The sequence below is a fragment of the Onthophagus taurus genome, chromosome 11 (assembly GCF_036711975.1).
Source record: "Onthophagus taurus isolate NC chromosome 11, IU_Otau_3.0, whole genome shotgun sequence".
NCBI classification, from domain to species: Eukaryota; Metazoa; Arthropoda; class Insecta; order Coleoptera; family Scarabaeidae; genus Onthophagus; species Onthophagus taurus.
The window spans coordinates 4,141,237-4,154,456 of NC_091976.1; the positions used below are offsets into that span (position 1 = coordinate 4,141,237).

The following is a 13,220-nucleotide window of genomic DNA, read 5'->3' on the forward strand; positions in this document are numbered from 1 at the left end:
ACGACAAGGACAGAAATAACAAAGATGGCGTCAACTGAAATGTGTGTGCTTGATCGGGATCGGGAAGAAAGCAGTGTTCGGAAAAAATATTTTTCCGAAGACGAATTAATATTATGCATTTCAAGGTAAGTTAGTTATTATAATTAATAATTAAAATTAATATAATACTATACCTACACTACCGTCATATCACTTGCATAAATACTTTATTTGTAGATATCGTGAAAACGAGTGCCTTTGGAATATAAAAAGTACTGAATACAAAAAAGTACACATGTTACCACGCTTACCTTCCCTTCCAACACTGGGAAGGCCGTGCCGAATGGTCGGACGCACCCCATTGGTCGGCATTCATGGAGCCGAGTTAAAAAGGAAGGCCGTTCGACTCAGGGGACATTATACTACAAACATCGTTTCTATATTAATCTCGTGTAGAAAAGTATTGTAAATTGTAAATAAAAAAACCAAGTTAATCGTTTTTGGAATTTGACTCCACCACGTGTTTACTCTCCTCCCCCATCTCCGGTAACAATTGGCGCCCAACGTTCCTCTGCACTGATGCCGAAAATTTCTACTTCACAACTAAGAAGAAGTTTACGTATTGCGGATCAATCCCGCTCAATAACGTACCGAGAAGCACCAAGCAGCTCTTCTGAAGAAGAGGAACCTACCCCTACGATGAACACGGAGATGCAAACAGCGGAACCTGTCGTCAAGCCAGACGTCAACAAGATGGACTTGACGAACATCATCAACCCATTGATAGGGCTGGCAAAACAACTACAACTTGAAGATAATGACACCCCAACGTTTAACGGTGACCCCATCGAGGACCCAGAAAAATTTGTGGCAGACTTAGAGGCACACTTCATCAGACTGGAAATTCCTGAGGCGAAGAAAATGAAAATCGCCACCGCTTGTTTGTCGGGAAACTCCGCTAACAAGGGAAGTGTCACAACTGTGTCTCACCGATTTCGATGCAATTTGGTACAGTCATAGAATGGGCCAAAATAAGGTTCGTACATTTTTTTATACGTGCGGTAAAAGCCCCTGGGGCGAGTTATAGGGGTTGAAAGTTTGGAGAAAAAGTACGTTTTCACTTATATTTTAAAAATGAAAAGTGCTATCAAAATTTGGTAAATTGTAACTGATATTCATTTTAAAAGAGCTTTCTTTTGATGTATCACACATATACCAGAGGGTTAAGAAGGGCGAACTACCCCTATTTTTTTGGAATTATTTAAAAACCACCCTATCGATTTTGGCGGCATTAAGTATACTTCCAGCACGTTCAAAAATATTAGTTAAGGGTTTTTTCCCATTCGCTCTAGATCATCCCCAGCGAAGTTACGGGGGTTAACATGTAACCACTTTTCGTAAGAATGATGTGATAAAATTGTCAGGTATTTTGAAAATACTTTAACAAAACCGTAAATTAGTCGCACAATAAAATGTTTAATGTAAAATAAGGCATAATACACCATTTAGGGGTGGTTGGGGTTAACCACCCCCTTAAAAATTAATTCTATCCCGGGCATTACTTGTTGATTACGGCGAAATTTGGTACTGTGTTTGTTTTATATTTGAAGTAAAAATTTTTGAAAATGGTTATAAGGGTTACAAATTAGGGGTAGTTTTTTGTTTATACCTCGAAGATGAAAACTGCCATCGTAACTGTGGTATTGTTTTTTAAAAATCTATCTATCGATGTTCCACGAGGTAAACTACCCTCATTTTCTTTAAATAATAAATATAAAACTACTAGATAAATAAGATATTTTATTTATTTATGAGTTAAAAAGCAACTGACAAAAAAAAATAGTTCAATATACCAAAGAAGTTTATTCTACATTACTAATTGACGTTTTTTATGTTCAATGTTAAATTTATTCTTTCATTAATTTAACACTTTTTTCCTATCTTCTATAAAATTCCTTTATTAATAAAGGAAAATTAATGAAAGAATAAATAGAAATTCTCTATCACATCATTAACATTGTTAAGTTTATTTTTATTCTACATAATGTTGCCAAAAATACACCTACCAAAAAAATTTTGGCACAATATTTGTTTTTTTAGTGCCGCTTGCTAAAGGTCATTTCTCAAAATAGTTTTTTCTAGTATAAAAGAACGTGTGCCCAGTGGGTAGATTTTAGTTTCAGAGCAACTGACAGAAGCAATGGTTACAATAAACCCAATAAACGTTTTAAATTTGCTAATGACAGTTTTTACTGTTATGAATATTCCCCAGACTCCTGTAAATGAAGCAGAAGTTAGTTTAAAAGAAAATATACAGCGTATTTTAATGGAAAGTATGGAAGACTACAATATGCAAATTGAAGACGAAACTGTATTAATTTTCGATTCATCCAATGGCATCAATGACGGTCAGCAAATTATTGAAGACCAGGATACAACTGACAGGTTTGTAGAAGATACTGATGCTCATTGTCCATTGAAGGATGACATCGACTACGAGTACAAATTAGAGGCGGTAAATTACTGGACAAGTGGGAAGAAAGGTTATTTGAAACTAGAAACCGTAAAAAACAAATACCGAAAAGTAACGTCAAAGACCCAATTGCACAGATGGTCTAAATATATTGAAGAAAGAGGGACATACAAAGAAAAATTAGCAGAAATTACCGAATTTGTAATTAATCAAGCGAGAGCCGCCGTAGATAATAAATTGCCACTACATGATATTGATATACGCAGATGGGCTATACAAGCTAGAAATGAAAAGAATTTATCTCCTCAACTGTTCAAAGCATCTCATAGCTGGGTGCAACGTTTTAAGAAAGCAAATCGGTTAGTAAGCCGAAAAATAACAAAATTTCTATCCCAAAAACAAATTGGAAATGTTGATCGAGTAAAAACTTTAGCAAAAGATTTCGTTAAAGAGGCAAAGCTACAAATCCAAATATATGGACCTGAAAACACCTACAATTCGGATCAGAGCGGTTTTAACTTGGAATTCCATTCGGGAAGAACATTAAGCGATTTAGGAGTTAAAACCGTAGAAAGTGTGGTCCAGTCGGTGTCATCTACAACGCACAGTTACACAATTCAACCCGTAATATCTGCTGATGGGAAACTTCTTTCTCCACTTTTTATTGTTTTAAAAGAACCCTCTGGCAGCTTTGGACCGAGGGTAGCAAATACAATGTTTAAAGCAGACAATATATACGTTTTGGCATCAAAATCTGGAAAGTTAACTTCAGAACACATGAAAAATTGGCTCCAAAATGTATATTTTCCAAATACTGGTTCTAAATCATTATTATTATTAGATTCTTGGAGTGGCCATTGTCCTGAAGTTATTAGTGAAATAACTCCATCAGGTACTAATTTTAAACATTTATCTATACCTGCAGGGACAACAGGTCAAATACAGCCCCTAGATGTATTTGGTTTCAGAATATGGAAAAATTTTATTAGAAGATTCTCTGATCAGATTATTCTTTACCAGTATGATGTCAATTTACATCAGAGGGATAACATATTAAAATTGCAATCGTTGACGCATAACCAGTTGGCTTCCCCTCGGTTTATAAATGTTTTTAAATACGCATGGTTTGCAAGTGGCTATATAGAGGAGAGACCAGACCATTTTGAAAATCCCGTGGAAGTTTGCTTTTCGAGTGAGAAGCCAACGTGTGATATCTGTGGGGATATAGCGGTCATAACATGTGCATGGTGTAAAAAATCCTTATGTTTAAAACATTTTTTCCACGACTTTCATTTTTGCCAACACTACGTAGAATAAAAATAAATTTAATATTGAAAATTAATATAATACATAAAAAACGTCAATTAGTAATGTAGAATAAACTTCTTTGGTATATTGAACTATTTTTTTTGTCAGTTGCTTTTTAACTCATAAATAAATAAAATATCTTATTTATCTAGTAGTTTTATATTTATTATTTAAAGAAAATGAGGGTAGTTTACCTCGTGGAACATCGATAGATAGATTTTTAAAAAACAATACCACAGTTACGATGGCAGTTTTCATCTTCGAGGTATAAACAAAAAACTACCCCTAATTTGTAACCCTTATAACCATTTTCAAAAATTTTTACTTCAAATATAAAACAAACACAGTACCAAATTTCGCCGTAATCGACAAATAACGCCCGGGATAGAATTAATTTTTAAGGGGGTGGATAACCCCAACAACCCCTATATGGTGTATTATGCCTTATTTTACACTAAACATTTTATTGTGCGACTAATTTACGGTTTTGTTTAAAGTATTTTCAAAATACCTGACAATTTTATCACATCATTCTTACGAAAAGTGCTTACATGTTAACCCCCGTAACTTCGCTGGGGTTGATCTAGGGCGAATGGGAAAAAACCCTTAACTAATATTTTTGAACGCACTAGAAGTATACTTAATGCCGCCAAAATCGATAGGGTGGTTTTTAAATAATTCCAAAAAAATAGGGGTAGTTCGCCCTTTTTAACCCTCTGCTATATGTGTGACACATCAAAAGAAAGCTCTTTTAAAATGAATATCAGTTACAATTTACCAAATTTTGATAGCACTTTTCGTTTTCAAAATATAAGTGAAAACGTACTTTTTCTCCAAACTTTCAACCCCTATAACTCGCCCCAGGGGCTTTTACCGCACGTATAAAAAAATGTGCGAACCTTATTTTGGCCCATTCTATGACTGTACCAAATTGCATCGAAATCGGTGAGACACAGTTGTGACACTTCCCTTGTAAGTGGTATAGTAAATTCAATGACCTCAACTTAACGTTCAATGAACTCAAAACGGAAATCGTCGCTCATTTCAACCACGCCCGCATACTCGCCTCAATAAATGGACAGTACTTTGCCAAACAACAACAGCAAGGAGAGGATGCGGAGGCTTTTCTTAAATTAAAATCACGACAAGCCGCCCGATTGAAACGAAACGCCGTGGAAGATATTCCGATGTACATATCGCTGATGCTGCCCGCGATGCAAATGCTGACGAGGGAACCTCCAACCAGCCTATTAGCCCTAAGACGCGAAGCTACAATCCTGGAAGACCTACTGCTGAAATCAAAGATATTGACCAAAAGAAACCAAAATAATACAGCGAAAAGTTTGCCAAAATGCCGCTATTGTCCTGGAACACATTGGCACAGAGACTGCCCGGTACTCCACGCTAGCAATCAGGGAAACGAGTAAGCGGTCGCCACCTATCGGGCAGGAAGGACAGAGCGATCGCTAACCAACTACACACTCCCTGCAGCCGCCTGAAAGCAACCCTAAGCATACATACCAACAACAAGCAAACCACAGCTCTCGTAGATTCAGGGGCAACCGACAATTTCATTGCTATGGATATCGCTGGTAGCTACCTGAAACAGAAGTATCAAGCAAAACTAGCAGACCCCAACAGCAAACTTGAAATCCTGGGCTCGACAACCGTCAGATTTTCAATCGACAACGTTGAATTTACTGAAGAATTTCTGGTGGTCCCGCGACTGTCACACCCCATCATTCTCGGTGAGCCTTGGCTTCTTCGTGAGGGAGTGCTGTTGGATTTCCAACGAAGATGTCTTTACGCTAGAAGGAAGCAAAGACAGACATTTTTCTGGACAACTTCCAAAGCTATCACCAACAAGATTCCCGCGGACCGAATCAATATCAGAAGCGGATTTCCAGAAAAATACAAACAACAGTTAGAAAACACGATAAAGAAATTCGGAAACATCTTTTCCAACAACATCGGGACGACTACAGGTTCAACACAACACAAATTAAAACTGATATCCCACTCCAAACCTTTCCAATCACCCCCATACCGCTACCCTACACAGACCAAGGAAATTATTGCCCGGGAGGTGGAAAGGATGCTGGAGGAAGGCATCATCGAACCCAGCCAGTCGAATTATTCATCACCGGTGGTAATAGTAAAAAAAAAAGACGGAACCACGAGATTTTGCGTGGATTATCGAAAATTAAATTCGCAAACTAAAGATGAATCATCGGCCCTTCCTATCATATCTGAAGCACTGCGAGACCTCAGCAGAGCTACAGTGTTCTCCGTGTTGGATTTGAAATCCGGATACTGGCAGATTCCGATGGCAAAAGGATCCAAGCACCTAACAGCGTTCACCACACCAGACGGGGCGACATACCAGTTTAAGGTGATGCCTTTTGGCCTCAAGAATGCGCCGGCCACCTTCCAGAATTTAATGACGAGGGAAGTGCTACCAGGGTATCTCAGGAAGTTTGCATTCGTCTACCTCGACGATGTTATCATATACAGCAACAGCTGGGAAGAACACATGCTTCACATACATCTGGTTTTCGAAAGATTGCAAACTCACAATTTGCACCTCTCGCCAGAAAAGTGTCAACTTGGGAGGACGACGATAGAATATCTCGGCCATCGCATCGTCCCTGGTGGTATCGAGCCTTTGACTTGTCACGTGGAAGGCATCAAAAATGCCACACAACCCAAAACAAAAAAACAACTGAGAAGCTTTTTGGGGCTCTGCGGTTGGTTACGAGAATTCATACCCCGATGTGCCGAAATACTTCAACCCCTGACAGATTTACTCCGCGGCAATAAGCCTTTCAAATGGACCCCCGAAGCCGAAGAAGGATTCCAGAACATTAAGAGGAACTTGGAAAGACCCCTCCACCTCCATCGTCCGAACTTCAAAAAACGATTCGTCTTACAAACAGACGCCAGCGCCAAAGGGATCGCAGCGGTCTTATACCAGGAAGAAGAGAATCAGAGAGAAATCATCGGTTTTGCGAGCGCTAGACTTAATCGGACGCAAGAGAAGTACCATGCAAACGAATTGGAGTGCCTGGCGGTAGTCTGGGGCGTGAAACACTTCCGACCCTATCTAGAAGATCGGTCTTTCACACTACGAACCGACAGCCGTAGTTTGCTATGGCTGAAAACTCTTTGTAACCAAAATGCCAAACTCACACGATGGTCCCTATTATTGCAAGAATTCAACTTCGGAATAGAACATGTACCGGGCGAGAAGAACGAATTACCAGATTTCTTGTCAAGAGAACCGGCACAACAAACACTGACTGACGACGACGAAGCTGACATAAACAGAATGTTACCACCTGGAAACAAAACTACACCAGCTACGCAAGAAGAACAACCTTTCGTCGCCGCCATCGCTGTGGCGGACCTGGCCAACATGATTAAAGAAAACCAGAAAAAGAATCATCACGCAAAAAACCTCATCCAAGCGTGGAATACTATACATACTAACGGCTCTACGAACGCGACCGAAGAAAAAATCCTAAGAGAATACGTGGTTGCTGACGACCTGCTTTGGCGAAGAAATGATGAAGGCAACAGACTCGTCGTACCCACAGACAATTCACATCCATCGAATGGGACGGTGCACTCCGACGGTGGGGATGTCTTCAATGGACTACGCCGATATATCACCCCCAAGCCAACCCGACAGAACGACGAATACAGGACTTAAAAAAATGCCTACGTCTGCAACTACAAGGACACAATACCAATAACTGGGACAAACACCTGCAAACCGCTCTATTCAACATCCGGTCTCGAAGAAATGCCGCAACGAAACAAACACCGGCTCTTCTGCTATTGGGTTACGAGCTCCGTAAACCTGGAGAATGGTTCGCCGAAGATCCGGCACCCAACCAAGCCCCTAACGGAGAAGAAAGAAGACAAGAACGAATACGACGCGCCCATATGAACGAACATAGATACCGGCAACGATACGCAGGAGAGGTTCCTCCACGAATTCAATTCACACCCGGTGATAAAGTCATGGAACGCAGCCACAAAATACCTCTTAAGCCCTTCGCCCCACGTTGGAACGGACCTCACATCATTATCAGTGCCGCTGGAACCAACACTTATTGGGTTAGACGGTTCAACACCGCGGAAGCCACCAAGGTCCACGTGAACGATCTTCGCCCGGCACCTCCACCACGCCGGCAACAAGCCCGACAACCCGGCGCGGCCTCTTGAGGGAGGGGGTGTTACCACGCTTACCTTCCCTTCCAACACTGGGAAGGCCGTGCCGAATGGTCGGACGCACCCCATTGGTCGGCATTCATGGAGCCGAGTTAAAAAGGAAGGCCGTTCGACTCAGGGGACATTATACTACAAACATCGTTTCTATATTAATCTCGTGTAGAAAAGTATTGTAAATTGTAAATAAAAAAACCAAGTTAATCGTTTTTGGAATTTGACTCCACCACGTGTTTACTCTCCTCCCCCATCTCCGGTAACACACATGTTACCCCCGCAACCCCCACCAGGGTGCTGTTCGGCCCACGCCATTGGTCCGGCAGTTCGGACAGCGGTGCCGCTCAGCGATTGGTCGCTTTTGTTCACCCTAGCCACCCCCCTTGGGGTTAAAAGAAGGGTGAGGGCAAAAAGAAGACAGTTCCAACCGAACAGCGACAACAGTACAACGTCAAGAAGATCCAACAAGTCTCATATTCAACGACGCCTGCCTTCGACGCTCTCCGTCGATGGTCGTCATTCGCCGTATCTGTATATATAATCCTTGTATACAACACTTGTAAATATCCCTAGTATATAACTGTAAATAAACATATTCAAACCAACCGTCTGCTTTTAACAAAAATACCACGGTAAGGCTAGGCGCACATAAGCACACAGACGCAGGGCAGGAACAGTGCAGAAAAACTGAACGTGCGCGTAGTTACGCAGTAGAGAGCGCATATTATAATGCAGTATTTTACTATCTGTGCAATGGAAGACACCGATTTAAGCTCCGATTCGGATTTAGATGCGTTAATAAATTGTACGTTATTATATGCAGCTACAAAACTCAAGAGAAAAAAAAGGATATGGAAAAGCAGTTATTTACGAAAGCGTGAAACTCATGGAAAATTTCGTTTGACTTCAGAGTTTTCAGATGACCAGTTTACAAATTATTTCCGAATGAATCGTTTGCAATTTGAAGAAATACACAATACTATTCAAAACAAAATCTATCATGAAGGCAGCCGTGCACATAAAGAAATAACAACAAAAGAAAAACTAGGGGTATTTCTAAGGTAACTTTTTATTGGTGAAAATATTTTATTAGCGATATCTCTATAATAAACAAAAAACTTGTTCTGAGACATTATCATGTAAATCGGAGGTTTCTTGTCGAATTGTTGATCTAGGTGTAATTTCAGTTGAAGGATAGTCAAAGGATTCAAAGGAAAATTGAGTTGAAGATGAAGTTTGTGGTGTGGGTACTGTAGAGGGTAAGGATTCGACGGGTTGAGGTTGGGATAACGCACAAGGACTAAATGGTAAATTTAAATTTTCTGCTTCAGAGGCAGATACAATACCAAATATTTTGCTTTTTACAAGATGTTGTAAATGAATTGGGAATCGCTTGGTTGTTTCGTACATACTCATAAAAAAATGGTACAGTTCGTCATTTTTTTCGATTTCAACTCTTCGCTTTCTATGCATATCCCTTTCCATACTTCGATGCTCTTGACGTGCTAAAGAAGCTTTAATTAAATCAGCAACATCACAGCCTTTTTTTCGTTTAGGTTTAGGTGCAGTTGTGAGCGTTCTGTGCACTTCTGCTTGGTCCTCGTCATTCTCTCCTTTTTCTTCTGTGTTTTCAATTTCAACTTCTTCTTCTTCAGTCTGTTCATTATCAAATTTATCTTCTGTTACATTGGTTTCTCGTGATCTATTTTGCATGTGCGCCAACAAAAATTCCATCTGTTTTTGATATTTCCATAGTTTGACACTTTTACCTCCTCCAGCACCGCTTTTCGGTTGTCCGTTCTTCTGCCTTCTTAAGGCGTCACGGTGACAATTACGTAATTTTGTCCAAGCATCTTTCGCTTCTTCACCTGTTAAATAAAGGTACGCTATTGAATACTTTTATATTTCAGATATTTGGCGTCAGGGAATAGTTATAAAAGTATTGGATATAGCTATAGATTAGGAGATCGCACAGTATCTAAGATTGTGAATGAAGTATCAGCGGCTATATGGGAATGCCTGCAACAAACTTTCTTACCGGACCCCACAGAAGAACTGTGGAAACAAATTGCAAAGGAGTTTGAGCAAAGATGGCAATTTCCACATTGTGTGGGATCGATCGATGGCAAACACATAGTGGTCAAGAAACCGGCCAAAAGTGGATCTTCTTATTTTAATTATAAACATACTTGTTCTATAGTACTAATGGCAACTGTAGACGCAAACTATAAATTTATTACGGTAGATATCGGGTCAATGGGACGATTTAGTGATGGGAATATATTTTCTAGCAGCATACTATACAAGAAAATACAAAACAAAACTCTTAAGCTTCCGGAACCAGATATGATTAGCGGTGGTGAAAAAGAATTGCCTTATGTTTTTGTGGGGGACGAGGCTTTTCCATTACTAGAAAATTTAATGAGACCTTACCCCAAAAGAAAAGTTACAGCGAATTATGAAAATAAGGTATTCAATTATAGATTATCGCGCGCACGACAAACAGTAGAATGTGCATTTGGGATACTAGCTGGGCGATTTCATGTTTTTAGAAAACCATTTGAAATCAAACTTGCTAGTGTTGATAATGTTGTTAAGGCAGCATGCGTTTTACACAATTACCTTAGAATGACTAGTACTGCTACAAATGTGGAGGATATTGCTGATGAAGAACTCCTCTCCGACCAACTAACTTCAATACGCTATAATAACTCGCGAAATTCAAGAAATGCTTTCTTAGTACGTGAAAATTATACACACTATTTCAATACTACAGGTGCTGTACAGTGGCAAAGAGATAGCATATTACGAGGAAAATATTAAACACATTTACAAAAAGAACATATAAAGTAACTTTAAATAAACTATTTTCATACTTACCATTGTTTAGTTTTAATTCTCTTGCAATATTTACCCAAATTTCATCTTTAAGTTTAATTTTCATATAGTCACGGTTATTTGTATTATATAATACATCATAGTTCCGTACCATTTCTATTAATTTTTCGCTGATACTCATTTTCACTATTGACCACTATTTACATAACCTTAAATATTAAGATCATAAACATTACAAATCCCTCACGTGTCGCTAAAATCTGTGTATCGTTTACTGCGCCACACGTTTCTGTCTCGCAAGTTACTGTTCTACCCTGTACTGCGTTGTAATATGCGATTTCACGTCAAAATGTACTGTACACAGATTTCTACCCTGTACTGCGCTGCGTTGCCTGTGTCGCCTGGGTCCTTATGTGCGCCTAGCCTAACACACAAGAAAAAAGCTGCGTTGGAAAAAATAGCGAATGAGTTTGGTATGACGGAAGATGAAGTAAAAAAGAAACTGAATAACCTTAAATCTACCTTTTTACAAAAACGTAAAAAAGTGTTGGATAGTCAGAAAACAGGATCTGGAGTAGACAGTATATATCATCCAACATTATTTTGGTACAAAGAATTTGAATTCATAACAGATGTTATTATTTTATAGAAAAACTACATCTAATTTGGATTCACAAGAACAGGTAATAATGTACTTTTAAGTTATTTATTTGTGTTTACAATTATAATCATATAAGTAGTTTATGATATATTTCTCCATTGCATATCTATGGCTCCTTCATTTAAAAAGTAATTTGCTAGAGCTTCTTAAATATCTCTTGCAGACTCTGAAGAAAAATTTCCTCCCTGTCGTTGTATTTGATCTAAAGCATTTTGTTGCACGGTGTCATTCACTGTATTATTGAAATACAAATGTTGTCTTTTGGAACATAAGAAATTGTGTAAGACGCAACAGCACTTAACTATACTTTCAGTAGTTGTTACTGATGTCTCTAAAGTACGCCTCAATATGCGAAATTTGGCAGTCATGATGCCAAAAGCATTTTCAACCACTCGCCTAGCACGACTGAGACGATAGTTGAAAACCCTTTGCGCCGCAGTTAATTTTTTTAATTTGGGATAAGGCTTCATTAAAGTGTCGCTTAAACTAAATGCTTCATCTGCTACCATAAAATAAGGAATAGGTTTTTGACATCCCACAATTGGCTCTGTTAATGGTAGATTCAACGACTTTTCAATATTTATTTTATATTAGTGCTGTTTTTATATATACCGCCATCAGATATTCGACCATTACAACCAACATCTATATATATGAATCTGTATCGTGCATCTACTAGCGCCAATAAAACAATACTGTGATAGCCTTTGTAGTTGAAATAGTAGGAACCTTGTTTGGCAGGTGCAATTATTGCAATATGTTTACCATCTAACGCACCCAGTATGTGTGGAAAATTCCATCGAGTGTTAAAATCATTTGATATTCTTTTCCACTCTTCTACAGTTTTTGCAAATACCTGCAAATACAACGTCAGTAATAATTTTCATTCTTCTAGGTATCGAGTAATGGAAACAAGAGGGTATCAAATATTACTCCAACACCTTCACCATCTTATAACAAAAAATATAAAATAAATGAACATGATGAAAATCGAGAGTTCTTGAAAGAAGCTAAACAAACTATGCGCTACCAATGATGATGAATTTTCAGAATTTGGCAAAAGTGTTGCCTCACAGTTACGCAATGTGCCTTTAAAAGAAGCACTACATATGCAGATGCGTATACAACAGATGTTATCAGAAAAGAGAATTGAAATTCTAACAGCAGAATCTACATTAGCTGATACTATTGGTAGTCCTCTCGACAATCCATCATCAGGGCGTCAATCCAATTTAAGCTACATAAGTGAAACTTACATTAATTCACCTGTTGAGGAAAATAGCAAATGGCAATAGATTCAAGTAACATTGTATATTTAAATTAGTGTTCGAAATAAATTCGTCATAACAAATGTGTACTACATTATACTCTTACCTTTAAATATGTGTCTTTTAAGACCATATATATTGCATTGCATACCAAAGGTATCATCTTCGAAATTGTAGTTCCAGACACGCGACTGAGGTATTCCAAAGATATTTGTGAATCTCCAGTTGCTAAATAACGCAAAACGATGGCTAGCTTTACCTTTGTTGAAATTGAATCTCTAAATTTTGTATTTTGCCTCTTAATTGTTTCTTCAATCTTTAAGCAATTATGTCAGTGATTCACTATTACTGAGTAATTATAACTTACCATTTCATGTAATGCCATGAAAGTTTCGTAATTTAACCGTAGAAAATTACTACATTTTTCATCGCCAACAACAAGTAAATCGGTTAGCAATTTATT

The 13,220-nt window shown here is 38.5% G+C and overlaps 1 protein-coding gene across 1 annotated transcript; it reads right to left on the reverse strand.

The window, feature by feature from the left end:
- Nucleotides 1-9,091: 9,091 nt before the first annotated feature.
- Nucleotides 9,092-10,934, reverse strand: LOC139431836 (uncharacterized). Its single transcript, XM_071200045.1, has 2 exons — nt 10,871-10,934; nt 9,092-9,858 (listed from the first exon to the last, which is right to left on the reverse strand). Exons 1-2 carry the CDS (start codon nt 10,932-10,934, stop codon nt 9,092-9,094), a joined length of 831 nt encoding a protein of 276 aa, XP_071056146.1.
- Nucleotides 10,935-13,220: the final 2,286 nt, after the last annotated feature.